Source organism: Schistocerca serialis, chromosome 8 (genome assembly GCF_023864345.2).
Source record: "Schistocerca serialis cubense isolate TAMUIC-IGC-003099 chromosome 8, iqSchSeri2.2, whole genome shotgun sequence".
NCBI lineage: Eukaryota > Metazoa > Arthropoda > Insecta > Orthoptera > Acrididae > Schistocerca > Schistocerca serialis.
In genome coordinates, this window is record NC_064645.1 from 618,960,000 (window position 1) to 618,980,629 (window position 20,630).

Consider the following 20,630-nt stretch of genomic DNA (forward strand, 5'->3'; position numbering starts at 1 on the left):
AGGCACAGCAAAAAGACACTCACAAATATAGCTTTCAGCCAGTAAGGCCTTTGTCAACAATAGACAACACACAAACACGAAAACGCAACTCCCACATGTGACTGCAGTCTCAATCAAAACTATCGACATTACTTGTGATCTATCCAGTACAGCCAGTGTGCTGCAGTAAAGCATTAGTTTACTTGGGAGTGTTTTGAGTGGAGTGCTGCATTTGAAGCCCATGGTATAAGTGCCATTAACGGCTATGATGCTGAGCCCTGTTAGTAACCCTACTGCCACTGACAGCAGTTGGAAAGAGCACCTGCACAAACAGCCCAGTCCTTGTTTGAGCAAACATAAATCTATAGAGAGCTGACAGTGGTTGTCACAACACTGTGATGACAAGTGACACATGAGCTACCAAGTAAATTTTAGTCTATAGCATAATGCTATATAGCTGTAATGCTTGATTAAAATTACTGCAAAATCTTATTCTACAGCGATGAATTATTTATAAAGACAAGCAGAATGTTCATCTCTTAACAGTTTGCGCTACATTTTTAATAATATTAATTATTAGTGATCATTGCGGTTTCACAAAATATTTCCTTCGCTGAGGCCTATTCTTGTTTATTTCAGTGAAAGCTAACTGTGCAGAGGTTTTAAAAGCTCCACCTCTGATGTACAAGAAATGGGGTTTTCAGGAGCAAGAAGTGACAGCAGACAGTGAAATGGTGGGCATTTCCACTGCAAATACTTTTGATCACTTGGTGACAGCATCACTGTGTGGTGGCTTTGGAGCATATTACAGATCTAGTGCACCCCAAACATTGCTTGTTGTTGGAGCTGGCAAGAAACCTTTCGTTGGATTTCATTATGCACTAGAAGGAGGGCCACAGCCAGTTCTAACTGACATGGCCAAAGCTGTTGCCACCAAATTAAAGACAGCCATTGGACAAGCTGTGCCGTAAGTATGTTGTCTGAATTATTCCGTACATTAAATTCAAAAGAACACTGTACCACTTTTGTAGCTATCATATAATTAACATGAAGTGACTCAACTTCCAATTTCCAAGAGGAGCCAGGCAAGGAAAATCTGCATTCTGAGCAGTCAGTGGTATGGTTTGCAATTCTAGTAAACACTGAAGCCCGTCAGTGCATTCTTTGAAACATGCAATCATATGTCACATACATGGTGTCAGTGATGTTTTCCTCTATGTTCTTTGTAGATTATATTCATGTGTTTTGTTTACAACGTGTCATTTCTTGTGTGTGCAAAAGCGTGTGTGTGATTTTGTGGTTTCGAATTTTATGTTGTTAACTTGTCAAATATTGGTGTAGTGGAACTAGTGATCCATCAGTTTCACCTGTGTGCTTCAGAAGAGAAAGCACACAAACTGTATGACATAAGTAAAGCAATAAACAAATTGTATGCATACAGCCACATGAAACTTACTTAATTTTTTAGAGTAAGGTATCATTGTGGCATGACGGAAATGCACTGGATCACAAGAAACAGTTTCAAAATAATAGAATCCATGAGGTCATTGAACAACTATCAATATTTTGCTCAACGAAACAAATGATGGTGTCAGGTGCTGAAATAATTATGCTTAGTTATGCAACAAGGTAATAGTGCATTAAAGTGTAAATGATGCTATAAATCTTTTAATAGAAGTGTAGGAGTATTTTTGGAGTGGCTGAAAAACCTAAAATAGTGATGGAGACATGTTATGCCAGAAATTAGTTGCATCAGTACTATCATTCAAACATGAGTAGCGGACAAAGAAAACTCCAGTTATGAGGGTTGTCCATAAAACAAGGTTTCCAATTGAAACTTCCTGGCAGACTAAAACTGTGTGCTGGACCGAGACTCGAACTCGAGACCTTTGCCTTTCGTGGGCAAGTGCTCTACCACTTGCCCGCGAAAGGCAAAGGTCCCGAGTTCAAGTCTCGGTCCGGCACACAGTTTTAATGTGCCAGGAAGTTTCATATCAGCGCACACTCAGTTACAGAGTGAAAATCTCATTCTGGAAACATCCCTCAGGCTGTGGCTAAGCCATGTCTCCGCAATATCCTTTCTTTCAGGAGTGCTAGTTCTGCAAGGTTTACAGGAGAGCTTCTGTTTAGTTTGGAAGGTAGGAGATGAGGTACTGGCAGAAGTAAAGCTGTGAGGACGGGGTGTGAGTCATGCTTGGGTAGCTCGGTGGTAGAGCACTTGCCCGCGAAAGCATACTTGTGGAGGCTGTTGTCCCTCCATTGCGGATCCGGCTGCCTATGCTGCACATGTTTGTAGCTTGACCGGGCATTCAAATTACTGTCTCCTGTTCCCCAACTCGGTCATCCATCTTCCTGAACAGCAGCCTTGGTCAGGGTGTCCGATTGCAGTTCGTGTCCAGTCTCTTCTGTCCGGGCTAGTTTTTCCCTCTCCCACCTCTTTTCTGGGCCCATATATATCTACCCCGTGGAGTGTGCCCTGCCCATGCCTTCAGTTGGATTTGGCACAACGCCCGAAAAAGTCAGTCCCTCCTGAGGCCCTCTGTCGACACTTTCTTTTCACCCTTGCCTCATTTCCCGGCTCTGCCATAGTCTATACCGACAGTTCGATGGTTGCTGGTTGAGTTGGGTACGCTTTTACTCTTGGGGAACAATCTGAATAACGCTTATTGCTGGATGGCTGTAGTGTTTTCACTGCAGAGCTCGTTGCCATCTCTCACGCCCTAGAGTATATCGCTCATGCTCAGGTGAGTCCTTAGTTATCTGTAGTGACTCCTTGAGCGGTTTACGAGCTATCGACCATCGTTTTCCTTGCTCTCATCTGGTGATGGCTATCCAGTAGCCCCTCCATACTCTTGCCTGTTGCGGCCGGTCCGTGGTCTTTGTGTGGACCCCAGGTCATGTCGGCATCCCGGGTAATGAACGTATTTGACTCGCTGGCCAAACAGGCTATCAGCACACCGGCCCTGGAGATTGGCCTTTTGGAGTGTGATCTCCAGTCCGGCAGAAGGTCCTTGGCACCTGGGGTGATGGATGGTGCACACTGCCTTCACCCAACAAACTTTGGATTGTCATGGAGTCTACCGGTATGTGGCACTCCTCATTGCGGGCCTCTCGCAAGGACTCCATTGTCCTCTGCCAGCTACACATTGGCCACATCTGGCTGACACACGGTTATTTATTGCACCGCAAGGACCCACCTCTCTGTCACTGTGGTTCAGCATTGACAGTGGTTCACATATTGTTGGACTGTCTGTAAATGTGTTCAGGCAGAGTTTTGCGCTGCCTGATAGGCTCCCTGCACGTTTAACGGATGACGCCACAATCGCAGGCTTCGTTCTGAGTTTTATTCAAGCAGTTGGCTTTTATCACTCGATCTGAGTGTTTGTCTCTCTCTCTTGCACAAACCTTGGCATACCCTAAACAGCCTATCAAAATTTTGTCAGTGCTGGTCATGGTGACATCAGGGATCATCTCGCAGAGCTCCTGAACTGTCACACTTCAATCTTTCAGCATTGCTTCTTCCACTTTTGCAGTTGTTTTGTCCAAAGCCAGTGGCCGTCCAGAGCATTCATTATGGATGTCTGTATGTCTGTCTTTGAATTTTCTGCACTGTTCGCGCACGTGGTGTACACTGATACACATTTCTGCATAACTTCATGCAGTTGGGAATGAATGTCTACTGGCACAGTCTTTTTCAAACAGAAAAAATGAATCACAGAGCTTAACTCACTCTTGGAATGAGATGCGAGTGGGAGTTCCATCTCTAACGGCAGCCAAGCCAAGACTGAGTGCCGTAGTCAGCTCACGGGGCGGGAAATTGGAGAGGAAGAATCAAGCTACATGCCAGTGTTGCCCGATCCCATGTAACGGTGTTTCTCATGAATGCAGCTCCTAGAGAACCTCATTTTATTGACAACCATTGTATATTCTTTGAGTAACTGGGCAGCCCCCCTCCCTCCCCCCTCTCTCCCCCCCTCCCTCCCTCCCTTCGTCCCTCAACCCCCTGTAGTAGTAACACCTAAAGTTGGAAGAATCAAAGAATCATTTCATGATGCAATTTTTCAACCACCCATATGAAAGGCGTTGTTTATAATACAGTGTTCCAACCTTTCAAGGAAGCTTTCAATAACAATGTAGTCATCCTTGAAGGGGTCTACATCTATACTCTGCAAAGAACTGTGAATATTTCCTGTTCCACCATGTATTGCCATTCCATTGTTTGAAGTTATGATCTGTGTATTTCATCTGGGGAATGTAATTTAAGATGTTTAAAAACGTTTTTTGCTAAGTGTAGGGAAAGCAAAAGTTTTATACATTTGAATTGTAAATTCATTAAGTGAACCTCCAGTGGAAAGCAGAAAGATGATTTGTAATAATGGGATAAAAAGCAGAAAGAGATGGTTATTAATGAATTAATACTGTACAGAAAAAGTTTAATGTTAAGGTTTCGGACATCTATAGTATTTAACATGGTGTCTGCCACAATACTGCCAGTGACCAGGATAACCCCTCACACAGGATGGCATGTGACCACCGGTAGCCCTCTGCTCCACTCTCATTAAACAGCTATATTTTTGAATTGTGTTTTATGCACATGGGACTAGTGGTGGGCCCTAACAGAGGGTTAATGGACACATCTATCCTATTCAAGACTAAGTATTTGCCTACAGCAGTTGGCATGAATTGCTTTCCCTTATTCCACTATTGCATTCATTCATTTTTCAGGCAGTGAACCAGCTAAAGAAGGTTATAAGACATATAAATTCAGGGACATATGAAATCCATTGCAGGGAAAAATTTGTGTACAGTGTGTATCACGTGAAGCTGTTGCCATATATATCAATCTGTTTTACCATCTACAGGACAACTTCCATTTTTACACTGTGTTACAAGTGAAAATTGTACATTTGATGTACAGGTATTCAAATTATGCCACAATGTTCACTAAACTTATAGTATTTTATTGAATTAATATTAAAAAGAAGTGGTTTTAGCTGTTTCAAGGTTAGTGTTTCATTATCAGTTGTTGAAGTTCCGGAGATGCTGTGTATAAAATTAGCAACGGTATTCAATATGTCCTTCATATGTAACGTATTTAGGTTAAAATGGGAGATGGCTTTGCTGTACCTTGTGAATAATTGTGTTAGTGAGGAGTTAACTGATGTTACAGAAAATTCTTTGACATCAGTATCTCATGCAAAAAACAGCTCCTTAAAAAGAAAGCAGATTAGGTGCCTGTACTGAAAAGTTGAAAGGGGGGGGGGGGGGGGTAGAGTTTGGGAAAGAGCTATGTGGTGGAATTGCTATTGGAAAGTAGGACATAAAATATTGCTTTCCTCAGGTACAAAAGATGTGTCTTTCACATTATTCTCATCTCCATTTGGGGGGGGGGGGGGGGGGGGAGTTGAACACAAAATCATTAGTGATAAAACAATAAAACATATCCATACTGTACAAATCACAGTACAAATAAAGAACATTGTGATAGGATTTATGTAACTTTTACTTGGGGTGTCCAATTAACAAGAATTACTACAATAATCTATCACAGTCTATTACCCCAGTATTTGAATACAAGCAGTACCCTTGTCTGACAATTACTTAAGAGAAATGCAACTGAAATTAGAAAGTGCAAAGGGATGCCAAGGGTGTTATGAAGAGTGTTATGAGAATGTCCAAAGCTTTTAACTCTCAGCTGATGGTTCTACATGCTTTATTATCCACAACACACTAACTGATGTGTATTGTAATGTACCAGCCAGATGAGATACTCATTCAGCCCCAGACACTGTATGAGACAGACATGCCACCTTTTGCCCAGATTCAAGGAAGGGGTGGAGATGTAACCAGGTGGCACCTAAGCCACCAGGACTTGCCTAGCGCTCGGAGCCTTTAGTTTATGTCCAGGCAGTAACTGATATGACATAGACCCAGTAAACATCATTCAGCTGGAGCAAAAACAGATATTTGCAAATACAAAGGCACTTTCTGAAAACAGAAGTGACAATTTGACACATCCAGAGGACCAAGACATTTCTGGGCACTGGGGAAAACATGGCTTGCCATAAGACAAGAATGCCTTCTGAGAATTTCTGAATTTCTAGTGAGTGTATGGTACACAACTGTTATGAACGTTCCTGTTAAATAATTTGATGATTCTTGAGAAAGAAAACATCAGCTGACCAATGAGATGCATGGACATGCTTACAGAAATACCCACAGAACACTTAAGAGGTAGCTAATCATAATGTAACATTTCATTTCTAGATTTCAGAGTAGCCACATCAGCAATAAACTAGTGAACATCATTACTGCTAATGCCAATGGTCCACTCCAGCCCAGACCACAAGCATAGTTGCTGTCAAGGTCTTCACACACACACACACACACACACACACACACACACACACACACACACTGACAAATGATACCTGCAGATCCCTGACCATACAGCATGAGTTGTCCTGCACTGGCAACATAAAGTCATTGTCTGGTGATGGCATGTACTTAAGCAGCTTTTTCACAGTCCTCCTAGCAGTCCAGTTTCTTGTTGAGTAATAGTTACTTTAACACTGGTAATAAGTTGAAAAATTTAGGCAGACAGCTGTGTGACAGGTAGTACAGGCAATCAGTTCCTACACATGGGTGAGCTGACAGGCAATCAAGGGCACTTGTGTCCCATGGGGCAGCATTGGAACAGCCTGCTCTAATATGACACTTCTAAAGGTGCTCCATTCCCTAATAAAATGAAAATACTGCTCAGTAGCAGGTATTACTACAGGATGGTGTCATAAAAAGTTATTTCATGTGATTTCCAAGACCTGGCAGTGAATCATCCATATTATACCAAGAAGCCTCATGTAGCACTCCCATGTACGTAACACATTACCAGCCAAAGATACCCTCTCTTACAGAGACTGGACATTTGGGTATTGGCGGTCAGTAGTATCACTTGTGAAACATTCATGTGTCTTCTTTGGTTGTTTGTGTGTTGAATGATCTATTTCTGTTTCCTGTCTTGTAAATTAATGGCTTTTTGTTACAAACAGTTCTCAGCCTCAAGGTTTAGCAGTTTTGTTCATTGGTTTTTTCCTGTCATATGTGTACTCCTTTATTTTGTTTGGTTATTTATTTATTTATTTATTTGTAGTTTCAGTGGATGGTGGTCAGGTGCAAAGAAGGCAAATGGTGCTGAGCGCCCAAAGGATAAAGTTGCACTAGAGGCTGTGGAACCAATGGTTTGTAGGTAAGCTTGTTTTGATATATTTTGTTGTTGGAGTGTATATTAACAGGTACTTAAAACTGTCAAATGTTTAAGCGTATATTTGGTCTCATCATATTTAACCGGAGAAATTTCATCAAACTTTGATTCTGTTTCACAAGAAACTGAAGCTTTTCATTGACAGTATTGTTTGAGAATATGTGAGAGAAACAAATACTCATCAAGCAGGAGTTCAGAAATGTAGATTATGAGAAATTAATTGAGAATACAGAGATCTGTTAGATTAAATTTAGTTAGCAGTTCCCAAACTTAAAAATGGAAGGTTATACAGTCATAGATGAAAGGGGAAAATATTGAACATATTTACTTAAGCAAATATGAAAATATGGTTCAAATATGAAAGAGAAAGTAAAGAAAATTTCAAATGGAATATAGCAGCTGTTAAAGAGAAGACAAGAGTTTGAAGGAAATAATAATATGACCAAGATAGAATATTTTAAAGTAAACAAAACTGTTCTGAAATGTCTTTCAGAGAATGTTAAAAGATAGAATGAAAATTTAATAAGAGAAACAACTAAAAGCAATAAAAAATGAAGATTATACAGAAGCCTATGTTGGGTAGCCACCATATTTCATTTGTAATTCAAGCATTCCATGATTTCTTTGAATGTTTATGTAGTGCAAGAAATAGTTCAGAACTACAGATAGTTAATTATGAAAATGATGACATTCCAGGAAAAAAAGCCATTTGAGGTATGAAAAAAGGGAAGCTGATGATGATTCAAGAGAAATTGATAAAGCCTGAGAATGGTGACAGGTGAAACAAAAAATACAGACCTATTAGTTTTGTTCTGCATAAGGTGAAAGATATTCACTAAAATTATCAGTACCTGGGTTCTAACTAGGAACACAAGGAAACATGCAGTCATAAATAACTTTAGTTTCATTAGGCCATGAAGTGTTGAGAATATGAAAACACAGACAATAATCACATGATTGGAATACAGTTGACAACTGACCTTTGAGACCTGAGCAGCTCGTATAAAGATGCAATTCCCAGGAGAAACCACAGGTGTTGTGTTGTGCTGTGCTGTGCACACACATCAGATTTGATGAGTGCTGTTGGCAATCATGCTGGCCTGGTGGCCACCTCGGTCATTGTGCAGCACATCATTCGAATGCTGGCACACACCACGCCTGCCTTAGGGGCTCAACGTATGGCCATGGTAGATCTAGCAACCAGTGGGGTATGAAACTCCTCCTCCTCTGTGGGGGAGGGGGGGGGGGGTGAGCAGGTATCGCCATATCTGATGCTACGACTACCAAGGCGTCTGTGACATCCTTGGCAGCAGCCAAAGGTGCTCTGAATTCTCAGTCCCCTAGGACCGGTGCATATGGACGAAAGTGAGTGGGGTGAGGGAACCCCCAGTCCTGGGTAATGGGTATACAGGACCGGTGATGGAAAGGAAGCCATTTTGAAGTGGGGGCCCACGGCAAAGGGCACCAGCTTTTGGGGACTATGGTGGACTGGCGACGGGAGGCATTGGAGACAGTGGCCTGGCTGCAATCCCTGCCATGGGTCATGCAAGGCACAGAACAAAGAGAGGAGCTAGTGCTGGCTGCAGGAAAAGTGACAGAGAACAAGAAAATGGTGGTACTGGATGAATGGTTCCCAGGCCCGTGGAAGAGGTCTGGCACCCATCCTGGGACGCAGTTTGTTCTAATGACATGCCACGAGCCGATTTTCGGTGTGAACCATGAAAATGTGCTGGCTGTGGATGATGGCTGTAATCCAGTGCAGGTGCCACCCGAAACCCCTGACTCAGATGGGTGTGCTGGGCGTGAGCTTTGATGAAACCAGTGCTGCTGGGGGACGCCTGCTTGGCAGCAAGAAGTTGAATAAGAGTCCATGGTTGTCAGCCATGCAGGAGCTCAGCAGGGCTCTTGGCTCCAATCAATGTCATTCTGTAAAATCTTAAGAAAAATGTAAGAGCCTCCTCATTGGGAAAATCTGCCATGTACTGGTGCATCTGTGTCTTAAACGTCTGGACAGCACATTCCCTGTTCTACTGTACATAAAGGTGGTACCGTGGTGTGGCAAATGCATTTATGGTTACGAAAATCCTTGAAAGATTGTCTGAAACCAAAGTGCAAGGCAAGCCTTAAATGGAGATTATGTTTGACAGAGCCTCTACAGTCAGATGACATACGGAAAATGAGAAAAAGTGTTAAGCCCCAACAACCAGAAAGTCTTTAAAACTGGACCAGCAAACTCTATGTGAACTCCTTTTCCATGGCTTTATAGGAGCCAGCCATGGTTGACCCAAGTACTTGTGGCAGGCCGAGACAAACTTTCCACCTCATTATTGATGCCTGGCCAGAACACTCGGCAGTGCACCAACAGCTTCACTCAAGAGATGCCCCAGTGACCATGATATAATAAACGGAGGACCTCTTACCACAGAGCCACTGATATCATGACGCGGGGAGTTAAACTTGTTTGTCTACAAAAGAACAATACCATCCAAGAGGGAGAGGTGATGGAGCAATGCATAATAATTCCGAAGCAGGTCTGACATCCAACCCATCGGACAGTCAGGCCATCCCTGTTGTACCATGCACACAACCTGCTGGAGCAGCAGATCCAGTCAGAGCCTCCACATTCACATGTTGTGATGTGGGATGAAGATTGATCTAATAATCGTACAAGGACAGGAACAAGGCTCAGTGCTGAATATGGTTGATGGCTTTGCCCCAGTAACGACATCAAAGGACTAAACAGAGAAACCAAGGGCTAATTGTCTGAATTAAATGAAATTTTGTATCATACAAGAACTCGTTAATTTTTTTTCGGCTTTGACAGTGGCAAGAGCTTCTTTTTTCCTCCTGAGAATAATGTTGAGCCATGATGAGTGTTTTCAATGCAAAAGCAGTGGGCTGTTCGGAGCCATAGGAATGGCGAAGGGCCAGAACTGTCCCCACCCTGTACTCGGACACATCTGTGACCAGGACCAGATGCTTGCTGGGTTGAAATGTGTGAGAGACAGTGCAGAGGGAAGACTGTGTTTGATGTGCACAAATGCACACTCACAAACTGTAGACCAAACAAAGGGAGTATTTTCCCGAAACAACGGATCGAAGGGGTGGCCGATAGTATCAGCCAAGGGTGATAGTATACCAGTTTTACAAGGATTGCCTGAAGTTCTTGTAGATTATAGGGATGGGGCAAAGCCATAATGGTGGTGACATGTTATTCCATGCTGGGAGATTGCAGACCCAAATAAACAATGAAAAGCTGAAAGGAAATGAGACTTTGCATGGTTACATTTGAGGCCTACGGCCAGCAGAACAGTAAACAGGGAACACAGGTTACATAGATGATCCTCCATGGTAGCGTCTGTCATCACAGTATCATCAAGACAGTTAATGCACTTGGGACTCTCTTCTAGAAAATGTTAAAAGATGGCTGGCGCAGTAATGAGCCCAAACATTAGCTGCTGATATTGAGCACAAGCAGCTGTTCTGATATTTCATCCGGCGGAATCTGTTGGTAGTTTCGGCCAAATTAGTTTTGGAAAAGAAATTACTCCCAGCCAGCTTTGTGAGCAACTCCTCCAGGCAAGGTTGGGGGTAAGTGTCCACAATTGCACAATTGCTTGCACATTAATAGTGACATCAAAGTCACCAAAGGACCGAAGCTGACCATACGGTTTGTTTACAGCCACTAAGTTACTAAAGGCATAGCCCACGCACTTGAAGAAATCACTTGAATTACTCCCACTGACATTAAGCAGTCTTGCTGTGCATTGACATGGTCATGTAAAGCAACTGGCAGCAGCCACATAAAAAAAAAAAAAAAATAAAAAATAAAAAAAAAACAACCAAACAAACAAGTGCAGGCAGAGGGTTTGAGGATGATGTGTGCCATGAAATTTCTTAATCTAATCTTGGGGCAAACAGATCCAGAAACTTAGAATGTGAAGACTGCAGTTCATGATAAAGCACTTGATCTGACACCAAATGCACTGCATCTGGCACAGAAAATCCAAGAGTAGCAAAAGCATCCAACCCAAATAAATTTTGGGTACTCGTATTGCTCACCAAGTATGTAACAGAATGGACAATTGGCTTGTAACCTGTGTCAACCGTGATTTGGCAGAGAATAGGAATCTGCTGTTAATGAGACCTTACCAGCTGACAATCGATATGTGCCAGTGGTGGGAACCCAAGCCTGGTGTATGTCTGTGACTTAACTAGGGACACAGTGGCTCATGTGTTGCCCTGTAGGTGCAATGATTGGTAATCATCAGCACTTCAGTGAAGTTAGTTCATCACCTGCACTTCAATGAAAAGTTTGTTCTTGCCTTCAAACAATGGCGGACACAACGAGATGGCATCAGTATCCATGTTCATTGATTCCTACAAGGACTCATAAAGGGTCAAAGATTAACACATTGCTGCTACCTGATGTTTCTTCCTACATTATGCAACTGGCCCACCACCTGTGCCAGGTTCGCTCGTGCTGTACAAAACGAATGACATGATAAAAGAGGCATTCACTGTTTCCACTGCTGATGATTGTGTGCAGTGGCCTGATGAACCTATTTGTACTGTGGCCACCTCGTTGTCATCTAGTGCAGTAAGCTCTACACCTCATGTTTGTATGCTGCCAACAATGGTGACATCACTCTAAGGCCCTACCTGGCAGCCCGCCACATGGGGAACCTCGAACGGCTATGCATTATTCAAAACTTCCTCCAACGTAGGGTCCTCAAACTGAAGGACATGCTGGTGCACTTCTTTACCAGAGGCTGAACAGATGAATGCGTCTTGTTCTAGGGTGTCTGCGTATGACTCCTGAGACTTGGCCATGACAGAGCGGCATTTACAAATGAGGGCATGAAGCTTGGCTGCCCAAGCTCAATATGACTGCTGCAACTGTTTGTGATGTAGGTAGAATTTGACATGCACAGTGACCACATGCATAACTTTTGGTGGTAAGAGGACAGCAGACGACACATACCGTATTTACTCGAATCTAAGCCGTACTCAAATCTTAAGACTTATTCTTCCAGCTTGCAGTGAAATTATGGGAGACATGTGCCGTAGGGTAATCACTAACTTCAGTGTTCGTTTGAAGGAAGTTAGGAAACGAAATGGTGGACATATTGAGCATGTGCTGAGTTAGAACAAATCTCCATGGACGGCTCTTCATTGTAATATATGTTCCTTTCAGATTGTATTGACAATAAAGTTTATATTCAAAAACAAAATGGTAACACATTTCGTGCGCCACCCTGTAGGTAGGGGCCAGTGCCATAGAGTAGTAGAGTACTCTTTGTAAAACCATATTGGGCTTCCATAATTTATTTACATTCAAATCTTTCAATTGTTTCTTTACACAGGGGATGCTTATTACTAAGTCATCCATATGGGAGTCTGCCACTTGGTCAAAAAGATGGTACATTTGTATGGTTCTCCTTCGTGAACAATTTCTTGAATGCAAAGTTTAAAACTTGGGCTTTTGTTTTGCTATCTTCCAATACCATACCAGACTGGTCAACAAGGGACTGGGTGGAAGCCTCAGACCCACTTTGCGATTTAACATGGAACCAGTCTTTTGTCGGGTTCTCTATCAGCCCTTTTACTAAGGTGGTGGTTGTATACTTTGGGCGTAGATCTTTTTACAGATCCATAAATCTCTACTAACCTTTGCTTGTCATTGTTTGTACATTCTCTTTTGAATTGAGAGTGCAACAGCCTCCACTTCCTCAGCATGTTCCACATTTTGTTATTAAAACATGGTTGATCTTTTCCATCCTTAATTCACACACTAGGCACATATCTCTCCAGATCATGATTTACATTCTGCTTAAACGTTGCTCATAATTCCTCTACATCCATCTCACTAGAACAAAGTAATGTCAATTCACTGTCTAAGTGAGATGCTAACAACTGCTTATCTGCTCCTTCTAGTAGGAACATTCTCCTATTCTTCTACATTGATTTATAAACTTCCATAACCATAGTTACTGTAATGACGACATGTTCGCTAATTCCCATTTCTGTACTAATATTATTGATAAGGTCTGCATCATTTGTAGCTACAAGCTCTAAGATATTTCCATTGCATTTGGGCTACCAAACTAGCTGCTCAAAGCAGTTTTCAGAAAACATGTTCAGAAGCACTTTGTATGACTGTCTGTCTGTACCTCTCTGCAATTAATCCATAGACATCCCAGTCTATACTAGATTAGTTAAATTCACCTCCATGTAATATTGCAGGAGCTGTATATTTATACACTACTAGTCATAGACTTTCTTTGAATGACTCAAGAACAGTCACAATGGTATTGGGCAGTCAGTAAAAACATCCAACAATTAACCTGGGTTCACCTACATGTTATAAGCAACCAGATAACTTCATTGTCACACTTAACTTTGACCTCAGTAGAGAGACAATATTTTTGTTAACTGCAATGAACATTTCCCTTCCTATGGCATCTAATCTGTCTTTCCAATGTACGTTCTGTGATTCACTAACTATGTGTCGGAGCTTTCCACTTTGGGTTTCATCCAGCTCTCAGTCCCAAGTATATTTTGAGTGCACGAACATATCTGGAGGGCAGTAAATTTGGGAACTTTGTTTTGAATTCTTTGACAAATTACTGATAACATTTGGACAGTTGAAGTGTCCTTGTTTATCAGAGTAACAAACTACCGCCTAGCCTAAAAAACCCTCTTATGCACTCCACAAGTACTCTGCTACCCAAGCAGCTACTTCCTTTGTGTAGGGGACCTCTGACCCACCCAATAATGCAGGTCTAGAAATCTGCAACCAAGACTGTCACACAGTCGACAGAGCCTTTATTTCAGACCCTCCATTCGGCTCTGTACCAAAGGACCCCAAACAACTCTGGGATCAAGGCTGCAAACTGCGGGCTCTGCTTGCTTCTCATGCTCGTCGCTGAGCAGCCTTCACCTTCTTCCCCAGCAGCCCAATATGAACTGAGGATGGCCTCAGAACCCATGTGGCAGACATCATTGGTGCCGAAATGAGCCATATTTGCAGACAACTGCACCCTGTATGCTCAGTAGCTACAGGCAGGGCCACCTCAACATTTTGGATGAGCCCCCGTGCAGATACACTGAGTGCACATTGGCTTTCTTTCCAACTCTGAACGTGTCTAAGGGGCATAATGCGCTTAATGGTGGAGCTCCTGATAACTAGTAAACCCCTTACATCATGTGGCTGCTCGGACCCTGTCGAAGCAGTGGCCAAATGTTGACTCACAGGGTGAATGGGCAAAGCCAGACGCACATTAGCCATCTGTCTCAAGTGACATAAGTGTGTTACTATCCTCCACACACCCTACTGTGAGGGTGTATCCATTGCGTCAGATACACTAGAAGGTGGTTTTGCAACAGAGCCCATGGATGAAACAAGCAACACGTGAGGTATCCCATGTGATGCTGGGATTCTCCGCCACCACTACACCCCAAGGCAGCAGGCTGAATGTGGCTGACCATAGCCAAAAACCCATTCAGCTGTTTGTGAACTGCACGCAGCTCCACCTGCGTCTGCACACAACTTGCACGCATTCTACCCGTCCTACCAAGCCTAACTGTAGAAGTAAACTGTAAAAGCAAACAGAATCCTAGATGTGCAAATTGCTGCCCTTCTTGTCACAATTGGACACTGATGCATTAATTGCTATGTAGCTGACGGTTCAGAAGAAATGAGAACTGCTGCCTTACTGACTTACTTTTTGACCATGCAGAATGCCATGAAATTATGATGAAGTCACTTCTTGTAAGCATCCCAGTCTTCTGCAGATTCATCAAAGGGTGGGAACACCATTGGGTGAGCAACCAGCGGCAAGGCCTGGTTCAGTGTAGCCAACAGCTGTTCCACACAGCTGCTGTACACTGTTGTTGTTAGGTGAGCAACTTCAGTAGACCCTCCGTGGTAGGGATGAACAGCAGTAAATCCTGATGATGCAGAACACACGAAAATCCTGTCCTTGTTTGTTGCCACTTATGTTCTAACTAGGAACACAAGAAAACACAGTCTTAAATAACAAGTTTCATTGGGTCATGGGCTGACAGTGAGAATATGAGTACATAGAGAGCAATCACATGACTAGAATCCATTTGACAAATGAGCTGAGGCCCAAGCATGCACATGTAAAGATACAGTTTCCAACAGGTGCCATTGGTATCACATTGCTAATTAAGCCTGCTTTTAGACTTGGATATAGCACAATGGACCATATGCAAGTCATAAGCAGAATAGAACAATGCGCATGAGTGAACACTTTGTCACGGTTCTTTCATTTCAAGTATGCTTCTGACTTAGTTTCAGAAAAAACCTTTGCTAACATGCCTATGTTAGTACACTGAATAATCTATTTGTTATTCCTGTAATATCCATCAGACTTTGTCAGGAGAGAAAGATATTTAGTACCACTTTATGAGCTTTTGTCTCTAGGGCAGTTGTATGGACAGAGAAGAAAATGAACAGAAAGGCAAAAATGGCCTAGAGTTCCTTCAGTAAACTAACTAAAGCCTTAAAAACTAGAATTACAACGTATATGGAAAAGAAAGTTTAATATTAGTTTCAATTACCAATTTTGACATAGAGAGGCATAAACTTTTAATGTGAAGCCCATTCAAAAATTGTAGGTTGCTCAGTTATTATTGGAGAGATGCATGTTGAAAATTACTAGAAGGGACAGAATAACAAACAAATGGATCACAGAACAGCCTGGTTTGGAAGACAAAGCTATAATTGTAGTGAAAATGAAATGCTGGTGGCTGAAACATGCTTGATAGAAGAGTGAAAAATCTCATTTCTACATTCCAAGAGGTGAAAGATTAGTACATGTCCTAATGGAAGTTGAGTTGTTGATATTGCACGAGAAACATTGGTGTGCATAGCTGAAAACTGTATAACATGGAAAAGTGTGGGAGCGTCTTTTATCCAGCAGTAATTGCCAAATGGTTGACGATGGTGATATACAAAATGGTAGTGTGTTAAAACTATGTCAGTTGTATGTAATGTAATAATCTTAGCAAGAAATATTTGCCTTTTAAACATGTGTTAGCTTGACATCAGCACTAAAATTACGCAGAGCTAAACAAGGGTGGTCTGTAAAGTTCTACCTATTACGGTGAAAATTAGAATTTTAGGTTTCAGAAAGCTTTTACTTTTCAACACAGTCTCCTACAACGTTAATATACTTCATCTGGCTGTATTACAGTCACATTTCACAGTGCAGATCCCTCAATTTTACCATTGTTAAGACATTATTTGCGGGTAGATGCATGTTACAGTGAAAGATAATGTTTTTCTGCAAACCATGTCTCTTTTTAACAGAAATCCTGTGGAGCTTAAAACACTTGTTCTGACCTTTTCCATTGCTTACATTCTTTGCCTTCTGTGGAGCTAAAGAACCTGCTTCTGTCCACTGATTTGATTGCTGTTTTGACTCTGGTGTGTAGTTGTGGATCCATGTTTCATCCATTGTCCCAAATCCACATATTGTTTGAAAACTGGTGTATAAATTTGTTTCTGATCCTCAGTGATTAAGTGTAAGACATGGGGATTGATGCTCACGTGGACCTTGCTCTAGGACGATTAGAGAGAGCATGGTTATTTGCTGCTCTTATGCCTAATAGCTGACACTAAATGTTTCAGTTTTTCTAAAACCATTGTCACTAGACTGAATAACTGAACCAACTGTCACATAGGTAACTGACAGGAGGAATCACTGATGTCAGCACTGAGTGAATTTTGCACTCTCGAGCTGGCACAGCATTCCATGTTGTACCACTAGTGGCAGCCCCATAAAAAGACACTACGTCAGCACAGGTTGCAGCCACACCTCTCAGCAGACACATCAGAAAGTATATTTATTTAGGCCAAACCATACACACACAAGCAAGTCCTATTCTTCTGTTGTTGCCACAGCTATTTCATGTAAACTGAAAATTCACTTTGCACTGAGAAAATAAAACTTAAAATTATAATTGCAGCTGCATCTCACAAGTTCATTAATATTAAACGTTATTGGAGCTCTTTAAGTGCAGGATTCAGTTTTATTCCATAATGTCAATCTCTAGTGTTAGCATCACCATAATGTAACTGCATTGATATATCTTCATGGCTGGTTATTACATACCTTCAGGATGTGAGTTTTTTGGTAACACAAGTAGAAACACTTGAACAGTAATTCTGCTTTTGTGAGCTATATGTTCCCCTTTCGTGCCTGAAGAAGAAACCTCTATTTCGTGCAGCTAGGATTACTGTTTTACTTTAAGCATTTCTGTCAGCAGTGCAAGTAATTTCACCTCTTGAAGGTGTGTACTGGTCAGGAATTCTGCCTCCTTGGAGTGATGCTATTTAATATTTTGTGCATGCTGTATATCATACTACCATATTTTTACGGGCTATAAGACACTACGGCCTCTAAGATGCACCTTAATTTTTAGCAATTTTTTAAGAAATAATACTTTTTTCCATTTTTATTATTAGATTGCAAAGTCAGACTAACAAAATTCTTAGTTTATAAAACCAAACAGACCTTTAAAATCCTTGAAAATTGTCAGCTGAACTTTCTTCTTCCGCCTCTTTGTCTTCATCGTTGCCCTCTTTGTGTATAGGATGGTCTTCAGTGTCATCAAGAGCATTACTTATGCTGCACTTTTTGAAAGATTTAACAATGATGTCTTCCCCCACTGTTGACCAAGACTGTTTTATCCACTGACAATCTTGTTTGATTGAAGGTCATTTTAAAGCTCCCTTCAGTGTGAGTTCATTTTGGGTTTCATCCATCATCTATTTGTTCCATTCCTTTCTCATATACGCTTTAAATGGTTTATTTATTGTGACATAAAGAGGTTGCAGTTGTGAAGTAAGTCCTCCCTGAATAACAGCAAGCTCTGTATGCCCATGTCTCAATTTCTCTTTCATAGAATTATTCAAATGTATGCTAAACTGATCTAGTTGCCTTTCTTGATTCACCTTCTTCAGACAACCTGTCATGGCACCAAGTTATAACACTGCTACTGGTAGTAAAGTTACATTGGAGATGAAGTTGATGGATTTTAATGTGGCCACAACACTGTGCTTGATAAATAACAGTTGACAAATGTAACTTTTGGGGAACTTGAGCATGACTGTGCAGTCGTTAAGATGTTGGATTATCATGTGGGGCAACTGAGCCATCCAGAGCTAGGTTTTCTGCAGTTTTTCGAAATCACTTGTAGAAATTACCTGGATGGTTCTTTTGAAAAGGACATGTCTAATTTCCACATTTCCTCACACCAAGCTTGTGCTCAGGAGTGTAATGATTATACTGTCTGTTATAAGCAGTCCTACAAACAGTGTTAAGTGCAGTAGTAGTGTTAATTGAATTTTTTGATTAAAAGAAGACAATAATAAGAAAAAAGAAGCACTTTCTTGGTATTTATTTTTGTTATAATTACAATAATGTTATGTTGAACTTACGCTAAATATACAGCTAATATGAAATATCGGTTCTGTTTTTGGGAGTGAGCCTCCACTACACATTAATAACTGTCACTCACAGTTTAGATTGTTTCTGGCAATTTGGAACTTAATAAGTAAGTTTTTAATTTGATTTTTTGTTGTTGTTCATTGTTTTAGAATCGACTAACATACATGTAAGTTATATTTCAGGTTTGGTCTGTGTGATCAGATGAGGAATGGTGATAAAGTTATTATTTCTCCAAATAGAAGACTGTCTGTTGTAACAGACAGTCTTGGAAGAATTGTTTTAATAGACAATCATAAAGGAATTGCACTTCGTATGTGGAAAGGTATGTTCTCATACTTGCTACATGGAAAAGTATTTGTTCACTGTTGCATTGTACTTTGGGCATAGTCCATATCTATTCAGGCAGGCTATGGTTCAATTCTTTTATCGTGGCGGCTCACGCATGCCTGCCCAGATGTGGGAGATTGCTGCGTTGCCAGTTGCACGCGCCAAGAGAAGCAGCGCCATAGTATAGTATCGTTCGCAAACTTACGTTTAGGGGGGAGCGCCCCGTTTATGAAGTAAAGCAACCACGGCCACATTAACCCTTTTGCTGCTACAGAGACGTGCTTCCCGCATTCCGCACTGTGCACGATTTTGTCATCACTGCACTGCTCGCCTGTGCAGACACTTGGTGTTCCGACTGCTTTGACACACTTATCATTCGATTTCACAAAAAAAATTTTTGGGCCAAAAATTTGATTTTTTACACATCTTCTTAACTGATACCTTCCCCCCATAAATGACTTAATTTTGTTTCGATGTTCTACGCAGTTACTGTGCAGCATTAAACCATTGCACGAAATTTTGAAGAGTTTGCAGAGGTAAAAGTCCATAGAGTATACTTTCCGTATGGTCGATTTTAGTTGCCACTAGAAATTTCAAAAAATTACATTCAAACGAATAAAATTCATGAAGTAAGACACTTCAACATTGTTTTTAAATAAAGAAAATACCAAGCAGCAAATAAGGTTTGAACTCAGAACCTTTTGCGTAGCAGCCAAACACCTTAACCATTACGCTACCGCAGCTCGTCATTCAATGGAATTCCCGGAGGACTTTAAAGAAGCACGCAAAATACCAACAAACACTGCTGGTATGACTATGAATTACTCACGTTTCGTCGAACTACAATAGAAAATAAACAATTACCGCTGTTCTTTATTGCGTCACGAAAAAGTGGTTAGTGAGAATGAATTTCCTTGCTATCGCCTGAATTAGGAGGCTTATTGCTTGTTTGGTTTAATTAATTAATAGAATATGAAGCAATTGGTACAAAGAATGCTTTTTCCAAACTTTCTTTTATAGAAAGTCTGCTATCAAGATATTGCTTTTGTTCAATTACTTTATTTGTGACTGAACGTTTCTAAACCTGAAGATACTCGTCCGTGCTCTGCACTGCAGTCGAGCTCTGGCAACATCGTTCTCTGTTCATTGGCTGACTGTGTTTTGTGACATCAGATGCGCAGAACAAACCTAACCTCGGCCGCCGTCGTAAATGACGCGCACTTTAGGAACAAATCTTACCTTCATAGTCTCGGATGTTTTTGAATTTAGCATATGTTAAAATTAATGACTAAGCAAGGAACACACATTTTTTTTTTTTTTTTTTTTTTTTTTTGTTTTCTCCAAAACAGTTTCTGCTCCGAAATACAGACCTCCAAAGATGACACTATACATACCATTTTGAAGATGCGAATTTTGGAAAAAATTTTAAAATGCTGTATCTCTGGAACAGTTCTACATATTTTGTTGGGATTTTTTTATTTGAAAGATAATTGCTTTATGATTACAAAGAAACCCTCCATTTGGACTTATCTGTCAAAGTTCTTCAAATTTTTTTTAATGCCAATCCATAATTTTTTTCT

General features: G+C 41.2%; 1 protein-coding gene across 1 annotated transcript in view; it reads left to right on the top strand.

Annotated features, from left to right (window-relative positions):
- The window catches only part of LOC126416266 (rab3 GTPase-activating protein non-catalytic subunit), a 173,441-nt gene that overhangs the window by 2,174 nt on the left and 150,637 nt on the right, over window positions 1-20,630 (top strand). The window contains exons 6-8 of the mRNA XM_050083899.1: window positions 619-946; window positions 7,130-7,225; window positions 18,906-19,045. Of these exons, the coding sequence (XP_049939856.1) occupies window positions 619-946; window positions 7,130-7,225; window positions 18,906-19,045 (564 nt within the window). The remainder of the gene's footprint in view (window positions 1-618; window positions 947-7,129; window positions 7,226-18,905; window positions 19,046-20,630) is intronic.